The sequence below is a fragment of the Nilaparvata lugens genome, chromosome 13, assembly GCF_014356525.2.
Source record: "Nilaparvata lugens isolate BPH chromosome 13, ASM1435652v1, whole genome shotgun sequence".
NCBI lineage: Eukaryota > Metazoa > Arthropoda > Insecta > Hemiptera > Delphacidae > Nilaparvata > Nilaparvata lugens.
In genome coordinates this window covers 30967709-30982464 of record NC_052516.1, presented here as the reverse complement: position 1 = coordinate 30982464, position 14756 = coordinate 30967709, and the positions used below count along the sequence as shown (strand labels likewise).

Genomic DNA, 14756 nt, shown 5'->3' with positions numbered 1-14756 from the left:
GAAAGGAACGATGATTGGTTTAGTTTTTTTCTTAGATGAAGGGACCCTGTGGGCGATGGAGATATCTTCTCTTTCGAATGGAACTCTTACTGCCAGGGCTGTGGATTGTAGCACTAGCACAGAATTTTAAACGTCTCTATTTCTGGTTTCCGGGACTCCCACAATTATTTCTAAATTATCGGAATAAGAATGCTGTTTCAGGTCATTAATAACTCGTTGCAGTTTTGAATTTTCAATAGCCAGTCTATCATATATTAGTTTTCAAAGCGGTATTTTCATCACAGACTTTCTTGAGCGTGTTTTTCAATTCAACAGTAATACTATTTAAGTTGGAAATAGTATTATTCAGTTCCTCAAATTTACAATTGATAAATTCAGTGGAAAACTCTTTGAAAGAGTCTAAATTGTCTCGTTGATCACACTCAGAGTTTTTTTTCGCTTTGAGACTCACACTTACATGAATCACACTTCCATGTTGCCTCACGTGCTCCAAGCAAAGACCTTAAAGAGATAAGATGCATCTTTAAGGTCTTTGCATCTAATCTCATAATATGTCTCTAATATATATATATAAAGTCCCTATATATATATATATATATAATATATATATATATATATATATATATATATATATATATATCTAATCTCATGAGTGGTTTCTCATTCACTCACTATCTTTGGTTGCATCTAAGGTATTTGAAGTTATCAATGGTGCGTAGTTTTGAACAAGTTGGATGGTAGACGTTCTCACACTCCGAGCACTCAATGATTTCTTTGTGTTGGTGAAATGGATTTTGCATTTGGAACACTCACTATCCATTGTTGATTAAAATAGACTCACAAACTCGTTTTAGAAATGAAGTAAATAAACGTTTAGGCTAGGACAACTCGACGCTTTGAGAAACCGGAGTCGACACGTTTGCTAGAGCGATAGTAAGAGCATCTGACCGGTTCAAGAGATAACTCAACACTGAAAAATACAGATATAGTCAGCTGATTAAAAGTGAATTGCTCATGTTTGCGGCGCGTTTATCTGTACGCACCTCAAGATCGATTAGTGTATTAATCAAATTCGATGAGTACCTATGTATTTAATTGTCAGTATCCAAACTTCATAGTTCAAAAGAATATAAGTGAAATGTATGATGTCATTTGTTTTAATAATCAAGGGAAGCCATAGTACAAAATCATACATCATAATAAACACCACCCCTCCCTATAAAGCCCAAATAAGTTTTTGAAATTTCATAGTGTTATAGTAAAGAGCAAATTTTATCATTACCTCTTTTTAAATACATATCTTTAGATACAGTTTTGATCAACTTCTTGAAGCTTATAGTTAAAATTCTCTTTTAAGCACAAACAATAGTTTATTAAAGCAAGGCTCCCCTAATCATATTCATTTATCCATTGAAATTTATTAATTTTTTTTTATTCTAATCATATTTTTCATCTAGAGGAGTTCAATATTTCGAATCCATATTCTACTCTTCAAGTAACTTAATTAAATAGAAACTTTTTTTACAATTTCATTGTATAAAATTGAACTGTAGTATTTCCAAAAACTCAATCATCTTGTATACTTATTTCGAATCATCACTATATTTTAATAAATTTTCATTTATTCATTCCAATTCAAATTTTATTAATAAATTCATTATTAACCTTTGTTTTGCCTTCAACTCCATACATTCCCTTAAACACGACTGACCCAATTCTCTTCATCTTTTTATTCGAATATTAGTTCAGTGAGTGAAATAATATGAGTATCAATAAAGTGAGTGAAATTATAGTACATTTTATCAATACGGACTGATTGATTGGCACTGGGCAAAATTTTGTATAGAGTGAGGGAGTTTGAAACTCACTCTTAACAGAAAACCACAGTAATGGAGTAGTTCAATATATTATTTATAATCATTTCAAATGCAAATCCTCCTGCTGTTGGTGCAGACGGCCTTTTGAACATTCATTCTGTCAATGTGTAAGCACAACCATAATAACAGCCAATAGTAATGGAGCCAACTGGCGGGATTCATTGTGATGAATTACTCTCCCTCTGTTGAATGAATCAGACATTTGAAAACAAGCCACTCACCTGCCATGTAGGCATCACTGATCGCCTTCAGTTTTGTAGCCGAACTTGTACATAAGATGGACATGTATGTCCAATCTTTGGTACTATGTCCCCTTTCCAATGAATCACGTATTTCATTTGCTAAGTAATATGGCAATGTTTGGAAAAATCCATGGAACAAGTATCGAGAACCAGAGTGTAAATCAACTAATAACAATGAATTGACAGCGGTGGATATACTCTGAAAAAAATTCAACAGATTGTAAATTGTAAATTGTAAATTGTAAATTGTAAATTGTAAATTGTAAATTGTAAATTGTAAATTGTAAATTGTAAATTGTAAATTGTAAATTGTAAATTGTAAATTGTAAATTGTAAATTGTAAATTGTAAATTGTAAATTGTAAATTGTAAATTGTAAATTGTAAATTGTAAATTGTAAATTGTAAATTGTAAATTGTAAATTGTAAATTGTAAATTGTAATTGTAAATTGTAAATTGTAAATTGTAAATTGTAAATTGTAAATGTAAATTGTAAATGTAAATTGTAAATTGTAAATGTAAATTGTAAATTGTAAATTGTAAATTGTAATTGTAAATGTAAATTGTAAATTGTAAATTATAAATTGTAAATTATAAATTGTAAATTGTAAATTGTAAATTGTGAATTGTAAATTTCAATATATTATAATATAATTTTATATCTCTATATTCTCTGTGGATAAGCCCCTTGAGGGCAGTTTGCACAGTTAGGCTCACACTTATGTAGCTCAGGTCAAAAAGAGATTCGACTAGCCAAATGGTGACACTCAGACCAGTCAATTCTAGTCTCCCCTACGTCACCATTTGAGATCACATGCTCTCAACTAGAGTTGAGTCTCTCCTCGATCTGAGTCACATAAGAGTGTTAATTGTGCCTAAAAGCTTGATCTGATAACAGGTGGTTCAACTGTATATCAAATTGGACCACTTTAGAGAAACAGGAACTGAAGATCCGAAGATCTGCACCATCACAGTTTGAACCAGTAAAGCTTAGGTTTTTCTGAACCACGCAGTGTTTTTGCATGATCCGTCATCAGTGATATGCAGGAACCAAGCGTTTGTGTTGGTGCCAGAGAAAACACCCACTTTTTTTAAGGCTATGCAAAGGCTAAAAATATACTTTCTACTTGTGAAATTCTTCAAAGTTTTTCGATTAGTATATCATCAAGCTATCAAAATGGGAGAGTTTTCTCAGGAAAAAAATTTTCTCCCGATCATGACTTTTTGAGATATGAGCGCCTGAAGTTTGAATTTTTGGGACAGAACATTTCAAATTCGGGAAGATATAAATCCATTCGAAGGATGGATTCTTCATGGTATTGTTGATCTAGTAAAACTTGAATTTTCTGAAAATATCAATTTTCATTATAGTTATTCAATTTACTAAGAATAACCAAAAATAACTTTTAGTTGAGTTATTTTTGGTAAATTGAATATCTTTTCTCGAAAATTGATATATTCAGAAAATTCAAGTTTCACTAGATCAACAATACCATGAAGAATCCATCCTTCGAATGGATTTATATCTTCCCGAATTTGAAATGTTCTGTCCCAAAAATTCAAACTTCAGGCGCTCATATTTCAAAAAGTCATGATCAGGAAAAAAATGTTTTCCTGAGGAAACGTTTTCATTTTGATAGCTTGATGATATACAAATCGAAAAACTTTGGAAAATTTCACAAGTAGAAAGTTCATTTTCAGCCTTTGCACACCCTTGGAAAAAGTGGGTGTTTTCTCTGGCACCAGCCTCGCAGCACGCGATCATATTTTTTCATATCTCAGATTATATTTTCAGTCATAGACAACATAGCTGATGTCTGACACTTTGCTGTAGCTTTGATGCTGGACGAAGAGGGTCATGAAGAAAATCTAACAATGAATTTTGTAAATGAAAACCTTTTGAACTTTTTATTGACAGAGAGGAAGAAGGGTTTCTTACAATTTTGACTTCCAGGTATCCGTTGGATAATGAAACCAAGTTTAGGGAATATTTTAGGCTCTTAACACATTTTGTTTCATGAGGAACAAGAAAATTGGTTTGAATAGTAAACCTTGCGCAGTAATGAACCACAGCTTCCTCTAATACTAATACTGTCCATCAGTGTGAATTCCGTCCTGTCCTGTTGTGTCGGCGAGATATCAGTGTGAGAACAGCTAATCTCTTGGATTCATACAAATTCAATGCAACATTGGATTCTGTAGTTACTGTTGCATTTTATAATAACCAATGTCGCATCCAGGGCGGATATGGGGATGTATTTTGAAATTTGGAAAAAATTATGAAAAATTGGAAAAATGATGAATGAATCTTTGTTGAAACAAGGCCTAATACTATGGTGTTGGAGTTTGTATAAAAATTTGAGCCGAAATTATAGTTTGCTATTCAGAATGAGTAGGCCTATTCCGGGTACTGGAACATAATTTTTCCAAACAATCGAATGACTAGTGAAATTCCATTCCATTCTATTTGTTATTCAATAAAAAATCATAGGTCTATGACATTTTCAAAGGGAAATCGAAATAATAATTAGCCAACTTGAACAAAAAACCTTGAATGAAATGTCATTTTTCAGTGGAAGTTGCGTAAAATCGCACTATTTTGATGGTGTATTATTAACATATTCAATACCCCCACGCCCCCCAGTGGCCCCCAAAAGTTGAGATTCTTCCTATGTCAATGTTATGATACCCCCATGATTTTTTCTGGATACGCCCCTGTCAACAACACATCTTATCACTAGAAGATGGTGGGATGAAGGAGGTGGAATGGCAACTACTGGCGAATAGCTTCTGTGTACCACGCGAAAGTCTGGAATCCCAGACTTCAGAGGTAAAGTCAGAGAAAACACATCCGTAGCAATAACTGAAGCAGACTTTTGCATGATTATGTCATCGCGCATCCCGCATCACGCAGTGATGCTGCATGGTTCAGAGAAACCTAGGCTGAACAGTATTCTAGGTACATTGGTGTGAATGGGGATAAATCAGCTGGTTGTTGAATAAACCAGGAATGTACAGCATGTGCTCCTGGCTTTGCCACCATGACTTCAAAATGACATATAGGCAAGGTATGGTTCGTGTGTTGCTACTCCTACTTTTGGAATAACATGAGCTCCAGATTCTATAGATCTCTGAATGGAGGAAGCTCCCTACACACAGAGACTCTTTGTGAATGAGTGAGTTGCAACTTACCAACAACAATGGGAAGAGCATGTTGAACGAATGTCAGCTGATAGGCTATGTTGTGCCAGAGACAAAAAAACTTTTCACATAATCAATCTGTATTTTTACTATATGGTTGTGCTTGAAGGACATTACTTCAAAAAACTCCCTGTGAATCTTTTTGGATGCAACAAGTCGCTTTTACAGAGGATCATCTGTTGTTCATGGAAAGATTCTCAAAAATGTTCTCGAATGGGTAGTATTGTTGTCTAGTGGCCCTCTGCCGATAAGGAAGCTACAGGACCCGGACTGTGACACAGGTGCATACAGACTCATGTGGTGCGCTGCAAACAAACGTTATGCCAGCTCATGAGCAGTTCCAAAGTTGATCGCTGGTCGCACGAGAACAGATTGAGAGCAAAGTGCAAACTTGTTCCAACAATGCCCCAAGTGTTTAGTAAATAGTTGTCAACTTCAGTGAGTGTCAACAATATTACTTCCTGTACATACTCATTATCAAGGTGCAAACAGGTAAACATGCCTCAAACATGCTTCCAATCATGTACGCTATGCGAGATGTTACACAAGGGTTTGATAGAGGTTCGGAATATGTTTGAAGGATGTTCGCGCACTTGTCGTATTGTTGACTTCACTGGAACCTAACTTCACAAATTTGAAACATTCAATCCAGCTGATCGGGTGACAAAACTGAGAAAATTATTCAGACCAGGGGATTGCTGGGTAGCCTAATCTTATCAGATAAAAGCTACAAATTGTGCCGAGCACTCCTTTTAATTCAGGCCTTTTCCCAAGTTATAATAGTAAATTTAATACGCAATAGACTAGAGCCATTATTGTAAGTGAGTTAGCGAAATAAATTATTGTCTCTCTCTATTATGAACGGCCATGACTTCGAGTTTCCCATGATAGATATTTAAAAATTGTGGCTCCGAGTCGTCGAGGAATGTAGATTATGGAATTATCTCTAAAACTTAGCCTTCCTGTCACGACATAGAGTGCGATAAGTTGGAAAACAGCAAGCATTGAAATTATAACAAACTACCGATTTTGCAGTTACTATTTGGTCCAAAGGCTCTAGAAGCCACGCGACGATTGGTCAAATTGATTCCCTTCGCCCAATAGGAGACCTGTTTCTAAATACAGTAGTGGGGATTCCCCAGTCGCTAGACCAGATTACGTTTCGGAGGACACTTTGCTAGGAGCACTACGAGAGTAAAGATGTATTCATTATGTTTCGCCCTTTTTGGGCAGGTTTACAAGTTTATTTTATTAGTTAATGTAGGAGCTAGTTTTATTTTTATTAATGTTTAAATTTTCTAGTAGTGCCATGTCCTGAAAGGTTTAATTGTGTTTCTTCATCATGTATGAATAATTGTTTCTTCAAATAACCGCTAAGGTACGTAAAATAAGGTTAAAATATAATTTAGGGAATTTAATTGATTGAAACTTCCATAAGAGTATTGAATTAATTGAGCCTGTTATTTTTCAAGTTAATAATATTGATTGAGAATAATCCTTTTGATTTTATTAGTGATGGAAGATACTTATAAATTTTTTCTAAAGAAGTATAGAAAGTTTTCAGTTACGTTACATTTGAGTTATTGTTTCTGGAGATATATTATTGTAGAGTATTGCTGAAAGTCGGGAAGATAGCCTTTAAATTGGAATGAAATTTTTAAGATTATGTTCATATTGAGTTTATGACATTTTATAATTTTATATTTTTCAGACTCTGTTTTCTTATGTCATTAAGGCTTTCGAATAATTTAGTAAATTTTTATGATAGGAATCTTAATAGACAAAGAAGAAAGTTTTTCTTTTCCATGAAATTAATATTAATAAATGTTGGCTAGCGCACAAGTTTCCAATAATACTAGTCGAGCTACTATATGAAAAATTATATTTAATTAAGAAACCAAACGAAAAATATCATATAAGTTAGCATCATTTCAATCTGAATTATTCCTTTCCTAAGAGTATTATATCAATTTATATAAAAGTTAACATCATAATTAATGAAGTATTCATTTTTCTAAAAGCATTATATTAATTTATTACGAGTGTTTTCATAAAGTTGCATTGTATATTAATGACACTCTGGCAAGTAAATCCGTTTTAATTCAATTTTGAGAATGAAATCAGAACGTCAAGATAAAATCTAAATTGAATAACAGAATAAACTCCTGTTTTAGCTTTTGATGAATTGTAGGAAGAGTTAGAAATCATTGCTGTAATACATTTATTTACAGCGGTTCATGTGTGTCCCCAAACCAACTTCTTGTACTACCACCCCTTTGGTTCCGCAACTTTATGTAACACCGCTTCAAGACACCCATTCAGACGACAGGTCTAGGGACGTAAGAGGACGTCGCCATCAAGCCAAATTCAACTGGTAAAAGTTCACCGCCAAAAACAAGGTACTGTAACCCCGACGATAAAGCAACGTACAGACCAACGAAAGTGCAGTGTAGTGAGACAAAGGTTCATTCGAGAATGTCAATCAAAAGTGGGGATTCAAAATTATTATGAAATGGGTTATATGGGTTACTATCGACGAAACTTGGGTTCAACGGGCTTTTCTTTCTTGAGTAATTTTATGTTGAAATTAACTTGTTATTTGATGACTGATATTGTTTGGTTTTGTGACGTATTGCTATCTAAAAGGGGATAGTAATGCGCCCCCGAATCAGATGAAGAATGTCAACAAAGAAACATGAAATTGTTGTTTCTGTTGTTCGATTTTAGTTGCCAATGTTTATTGAAGCTGTTTGTATTTTTCAATTATTCCAAATTGTAGTGTTATTCTATAGTATAAACCTATTAAATCAGGCATGGCAAGATTAATTGAAGTTTTCTTGACTCTAGCCCGTTCACCTGCATGAATTAGGTATAGACTCAGGTATTTCCTAGATGTGTCGGCCTATTTCTAAATTCTAAATTTTATTCAAAATTATCCTTCTTTATCACCTTTAAAAAAGTGCAGGCACACAACTGCGCCACTCTGCTACAGAGCATTTTATATCTCTGAAATTCAAATTTAAAAAATAAAATCAAATTTTCTAACTCATTCTAATTAGTTAAGATTAATTTTTCTGAGTCGATACTTAATAATTCATTCTGTGAACGTGTTAACTGTCAATATTTTTGGGTTTGGAGTTGAATGAATAATTTATAGTTGCTACTCCAATTTTTCTGAAGTTTAAATAATTGTAGATGAAACAGGAAAGTTATTCAGTTATGTTAAACCATTAAAATGATAATCTTTTGAAGTGCTTAAAGATAAAGTCAAGTATCATTGATGCTTAAGTTGAAAGTATTCTGAAACTTCATATTGAAATTGATCATTGAGAAATTAAAGGTTCAACGGTAGGATAAAAATTAGTAGAAGAAACTAGCATAGGTGAAAAACAACTGATTCTAAGTGCTGAATAAATTTTTTGCATTCTGTAATTCCGTGAATGATGATGGAATTTATTGTAATGTCAACGTACGTATTCTGGTCTCACGTCTGGTAGTTGAATATCATTATAGTAGTGGTGAATGTGAATATTGAGATTTTAAAAGTCAACTCAATTAAATTAGGAAAATTAGGAAATTATTATGGGAGAATGTTTGAGGAAAATAGGAAATTTTTTTGATAAGTTTAGGTAGATCGGAGGTAATCAGAGAATAAATAGGAAACTGTTTTATTAGTTATTGTTGATATGTAGTTTTGAAAAGTTGATGAGTAGTTTTGGCCTTGAGATGTTTAAACTAAATAATTAGATATTGTAGATTAAATTTGAAACAATGATCAAATCCTTGGGAATTTGTATAAGAATAAGTTGATTGAGTTGAGGTTGTTAAGTCCCTTTATCAGTAATGTTTATTCTCGAAAAGGTGAATCAGTTTTATTATTGGAAATATATTTTTTTTAGGGTGTGATTTTTGCGGTAGGCATGCGTAGTGATAGTGTAAAGATCCGTTGTGTTGATGACGTTTCCTGTAGACTGTGGGGAATTTTTTTGTTTGTTTAGTTGAGACTCAAGATTTTGAGGAGGACAAGGGGATGTACTGTCTGTGTGTGTTGAGGTTGAATTTAGGTAATCGGCGCGAGTGTAGGTCCGTGTCCAGAGAGAACGGAGCACTGCCCGATAGTTGTCTATGTAACAAATCAAGGAATTTAGCTGTGACTAACCTTGCAAATTTGTACGGTATAATTTTAGCGAAAGGCACCGAAGATGGTGTGAGCTAAGATTTTTTTTGTATCTAGTAAACGGTCTGGTTCATTCGAGAGTTATGGGGCTCGTCAGTAGAATAACGTAAACCGAAATCTAGAATATTTAGTGAGTCTTCGTAGTGATTGTAAGGAAACCAATCAGCGTAATGCAGTTTAGGGAAGCCCAGTCAAAAGGTTCGTTAATGTTTGGTAGGAAAGTCAGCCGCAAAAACACAAGTAATAATTAGTAAAAAAAGGGGTATTATTGAGTTTAAAGTTGCTTAGAAATTTGGTATGGTAACGAAAATTGAAGGTTTTAGACAATGAATATTTAAAGTGATTAGTTAAGGTATACAAATAAAATAACAGAGAAACTTTTTCGAGTACCTAGGTAATGTTAAAATGGTTATCAGTGAAAGTAGAAATAAATATTGGAACAGTACTCAACGGGTTAAATTAAAATAGAATTAACAGTGAAATTCTTCTAGTTGAATTTGAAATGAAAAGGGAAAATCTCTTAAGTTAAGCATGAGTTTAAATTATTCTGTAGTTGAGAGTTGAAAGGTTGATTAAAAATTTAAATGGGGATATAAGGTAGAAATATGTAGGAAAATTCGTGTCAAAAAGGAAATAGAATTTTTGTTGGGAAAATTAAATTGAGGTAATTAACAGTAGTAGGACCCTTTAGAGATAAGTAGTCAAAAAGAATTAATGAATAAAAAAAAATAGGAAATCTTTAATGAAATGATAATTTTTTTAATGATGAATAGTAAAATTGTAATCAATTTTGGAAAGTATTTTTTGTGTATACCTGTGTAATTAATTACTCATGATGGTAGGCTGAGTGAAAATTAGATTCACTCTCAAGACATGATCCAATCCCAAAACTAACAATAGCACGATCAAACTCAGACTGACTCTATAACAACAGAATATCTGGAAAAACTAGTATTCTCGTGAATTCAATTTTATAAATTGTTATTGAAGAGGAGAAAGTAACTCTCTTACACAGACTAGAAGCTTGGCGATAGCAGTTAGCCAGTTGAGATAATGTTTATCTTATCTTCACAGTACAGCACAAGTAACTTTTCGATCCAAAATGCTACCTTCAATTGAAATAGTAATGATTTTATTCCAATTTTTAGTAAGTCATACGACTTTATTTCCAAGTGAAATATTAGAAAATTCAAATCACAATCTGAATCTAATAACCCCCGATTGTAGTACATCTCGACTCACAATCAAACGTAATTTATTCATTCCACATGAATAATTAATTGCAACTTAACTCACTTTTATCCCACAGTATAATAACATCTTCCAATTAACCGCATCGCAATACTGTACAACGAATTTGAGCAATTACCACCAGCTTCATTAAATGATTTCAATTATTATAACCATTACCTCATGGTTAAAATATTATTCAGTTCGAACTGATCCACAATATATTCTAATATTCTCTATTCACTCATCTCGCCATCAACTATTCATGGCAATTAAAAAACAAGCTACTAAAATTTCAATATCTGCTTGTTAACCCCTGCTTGTCAACAACAGCCCATTTGAATTGACTTTAGCTGTTATTAACTAGTCATAGACTGTAGAAAATTTTCTTGATCACTCATGCTTGGTCACATCATAATATTGTAGATAAATTTCAAACTGAAATTATTGGGATTGCCTTCAGATCAAAAGAAACTCATCAATTCATCAACAATAATTTTTCCATCTAATTCAGCCAGTGCTTTCATGACTGATTATAATAATTAAACTGTAATGGTTTAGTTGCCATTTAGTTCAAATAGAACTCTATTTTATTAGAAAAATTAAACGGAATATGATGTTTCCTTTCAATAAACTATTGACCAATTTATTTCAACAACAATAACTTAATGTCAGTCTATTAAAATCTCATTATTTTCGGAATCGTGCTAATGCTAATAATTTTCAAAATTCGGCTAATAAATTCGTGCCAATGATTCTGAATAAATTTCTATGCAATTTTGTCATTGATAACAAAGTATAATTTCCTCATTCTAAATGGGATAATTTATAAATCGGAAATAGCTCTGCAGCTGTGATATGATTGAACCTCTATGTTATCCAACCCTTCTCGCCTCTTACCACCTTATTGACGGGGCGTGACACCTATCTGGTGTTCCATCATCTAGTTAGGCAGCGACCCTCTATAGACGCGCTCGGCCTCCTGCTGACAATCCGCTCGAATTCCATCCGTTTTTTCCGCATCTTCACCATCTCCATCCTCTTCCTCATTCTCGGGCAGTTGTGGCTGGAGCTTGATGTCTTCCTCGTGCACAGTAAATCTCTTACCGGCACTCAACATTCTCTCGACTTCATAGAGGCCAGAAAATTCCGGCGATAACTTCGCGGCAAGCTGATTAGCACCCGAGGACAGGTGACTCTCCTTCCTGTAGACTAGCTGTCCAGAGTTCACCTTCATCGTTTTCTTTTTTCAATTATATTACCGGTTGGCATTATAATTCTCGTTTTCAATATCTGAAACTACTTTCTGTGTAGTTTTCAGCACCGGCAGTCTTCTAGACTACACTGCTCGATGATTATCTCCAGCTCCTTGCTGGAAATTATCCTCCTTCTTCCATCTCCGGTACAGCTTTTCCGGACCGTTGAACCTCCAGTGCCCACCTCGTTTACAGTGCCAGCAAATGAACTTTTCACGGGCTGGGGAAATTTTCTGAGAAATGAGTTCCTCTTTTCTCAGTCTTCCACACAGCTCACACGTGTTCCTGGACTTGAGAAAATTTCTTCTTCTCCTTCTTCTTCACTGGAATAATTTCAGGTGGCTTCCTCGACCTCTACATGTGAGCCTGGGTCTTGAAAGTAGCCAGCCTCGAGTTGACAGCTCCTTTCAGCACCCTTGCAGTGGGATTAACGGCTCCAATGTGCTCTTTGATGAGATGAGGATCCCATTCTACTGACCGAGAATAGGGGTCTATTCTCACCCGGTGCTCACGAAGAAACTCCATACCAAGCAGAATATCTGGAGAAAGTCCTTTCATTATTTTGAGTGATGTTGGTAGAGATATTCTGTCAAATTCCGGGTTGATTATAACACAACCAACTAGACGACTAGACAGCGCTGCGGTGCGAAAGCTTTAGAGCTTTTATAGTTAGACTCTGCTCCGGTGTCGAGAAGAGCACTTTACTGTCTGTGTCCCATTTCCACTGTGGTGAAGAGACGGCTGTCATCCTAGAGTTCCGACTCTAGCTGAATTTGAAGCCTCGTTTTAACTACAGCTGTTTTATCAGAAGTCTTCTTCTGCTCTCTCTCATAGGAACAATTTGGTCGTGACTTCCCGCACTTTAAGCAGAGTGAAACCTCCGGACACTCTGATCTCCAGTGTTCCACCCTCTTGCACTGTCAACACAGGGGGCCTTCTGGGGGTTGTTCACTCTGGCGCTGTGTAGTAGTTGTCTCCTGTCGAGGCTTGGTCTGCTTCCTCACCTCCTCCTGCTTCACAGCTCGTTGTCTCTCTGTTGAGCACTTTTCTCTTTGAATTTAATTCGTTCATATTGTCTTGCTAAGAGTAGCAAGTCGTCGATGGTGTACACTTCAGCCTCCCTGATGTAGAGCTTGTAGCGTGGTAAAATATTTTTGTACAATCTCTGTACCTGGCTCCTCTCGGAAAAACCACCTCTTCTTCTTATCAGCTTCAGCAGCTTTTTGACATGGTTGTCTATCAGCTCGCCTTTCCTCTGCCGTCTGTCAAGAATTTCATTTTCAAGATCCTCCTCAAAATTAGGTGGATAGTAACGAGACCAAACGTCTCTCAGGAAGTCGTCCCAGTGTCTCCACTGTTGTCCCCTATTACTCATCCATAAGGAACATCTCTCTACTAGCATTTCAGGTAATGCTGGGAATAACTGTCTGCCAGTCAAGCCATATGCTTGTTGCAGCTCCTTGAGCTGCTCCATAAAACTTATAGCATTTCCACTCTCATTATATAAGAGCCGCCACCCTCAAACCTTGTCACACACGGCACCCGAGTCCATACAGGATATAGCAGGCACCACTGGTCTGGTAGGCGACCTCAATACATGCCTAGGCATGTTATTATGCCTCTCCGGCATCTCCAGCCTCACCAGTTCAGGCTCGCGTGGTATAGTATCTCCGCTGTCACCTTCTTCCTAACTGGTACTGGCCTCCATGCTCCTCGACAAAGCACCTCCACCCCAGTATCCAAAACGGGGAGCATTTCAACCATTCACTGTCATTGCTCCAGTAGAGCCCTCCTCAGGCTCGTACTTGTGCCATCTGTCAGCACTGAGTCGAGTAGTAGATCAATCAAGCCCTGGTCGTGCACTCTGTACACCCAGGAGTTGCTGGAGTCGACATCAAACTCTGGAGACGTCTCCTTGGGAATTGAGTCGGCTAGACTCAGTCGGCGTCTGGGGTGGGCCGCAGCAGGTGATAAGAGGTTTGGTGTGGTGTCCGTCAACCACCCTCAATCGAGTCGGGGGTTGGAACAGGACCTTGAGTACCTTGTTGGAGTGATTCTCTCTTCTAGAAAAGAGGGGCCGTGCTTACGCACTGCCTAACAGGGTTGAGCGAGGAGAGAAAGGAGTAGGAACAATCTGGTGTCTTCCATGAGTATGGTCTCCGGAACAGGAGAAGCGTTCCCAATTGTCACTGGATGTCCTCTTGTTTTTCCAGAAGAAATTAGCAAGGTACAAGAGCCCTGGGACTGGGCGTCATGGCTGGTCACCGGGTCCCTCACTTAGGGCACCGGCTGTTTCTGGCTATCAGGACTGGCGTCTTGGGGTTGAGTAAGGCGTTCTCAAGCCTCACTTGAGGTCCTCTTGCTATTCCCGATGGAAGTAGCAAGGTAGAAGAGCCTCGGAGCTGGACGTCGTGGCTGGTCACCAGGTCCTTCACCACGGGTACTGGGTGTTTCTGGCTCTCAGCATCGGTGTCTCGGGGTCAAGAGAGGCGTTCCAAGTCCTACTAAAGGTCCTCTTGCTATTCCCAAATTGGAATTAGCAAGATAGAAGAGCCCTGGAACCGGGCGTCACTGGCAGTCACCAAGTCCCTCACCTCGGGAACCGGCTGTCTCCTGCAGCTAGGATTGGTGTCTCGGGGTCGAAAAAGGCCTTCTTAAGCCTCAATCCAGGTGCTTCTGCTATTCCTGAAGGAATAAGCAACTTAGAAGAGCCCTGGAACCAGGCGTCACTGGCGGTCACCGAATTCAACAGCTCTGTCACCAGCTGCCTCCTG

The 14756-nt window shown here is 36.5% G+C and overlaps 1 protein-coding gene across 1 annotated transcript in view; it reads right to left on the bottom strand.

The window, feature by feature from the left end:
- LOC111053983 overlaps positions 1 to 14756 on the bottom strand; it is a 144721-nt gene that overhangs the window by 107040 nt on the left and 22925 nt on the right. Inside the window, exon 3 of the mRNA XM_039440307.1 lies at positions 2099 to 2318. Within this exon, the coding sequence (XP_039296241.1) occupies positions 2099 to 2318 (220 nt within the window). The remainder of the gene's footprint in view (positions 1 to 2098; positions 2319 to 14756) is intronic.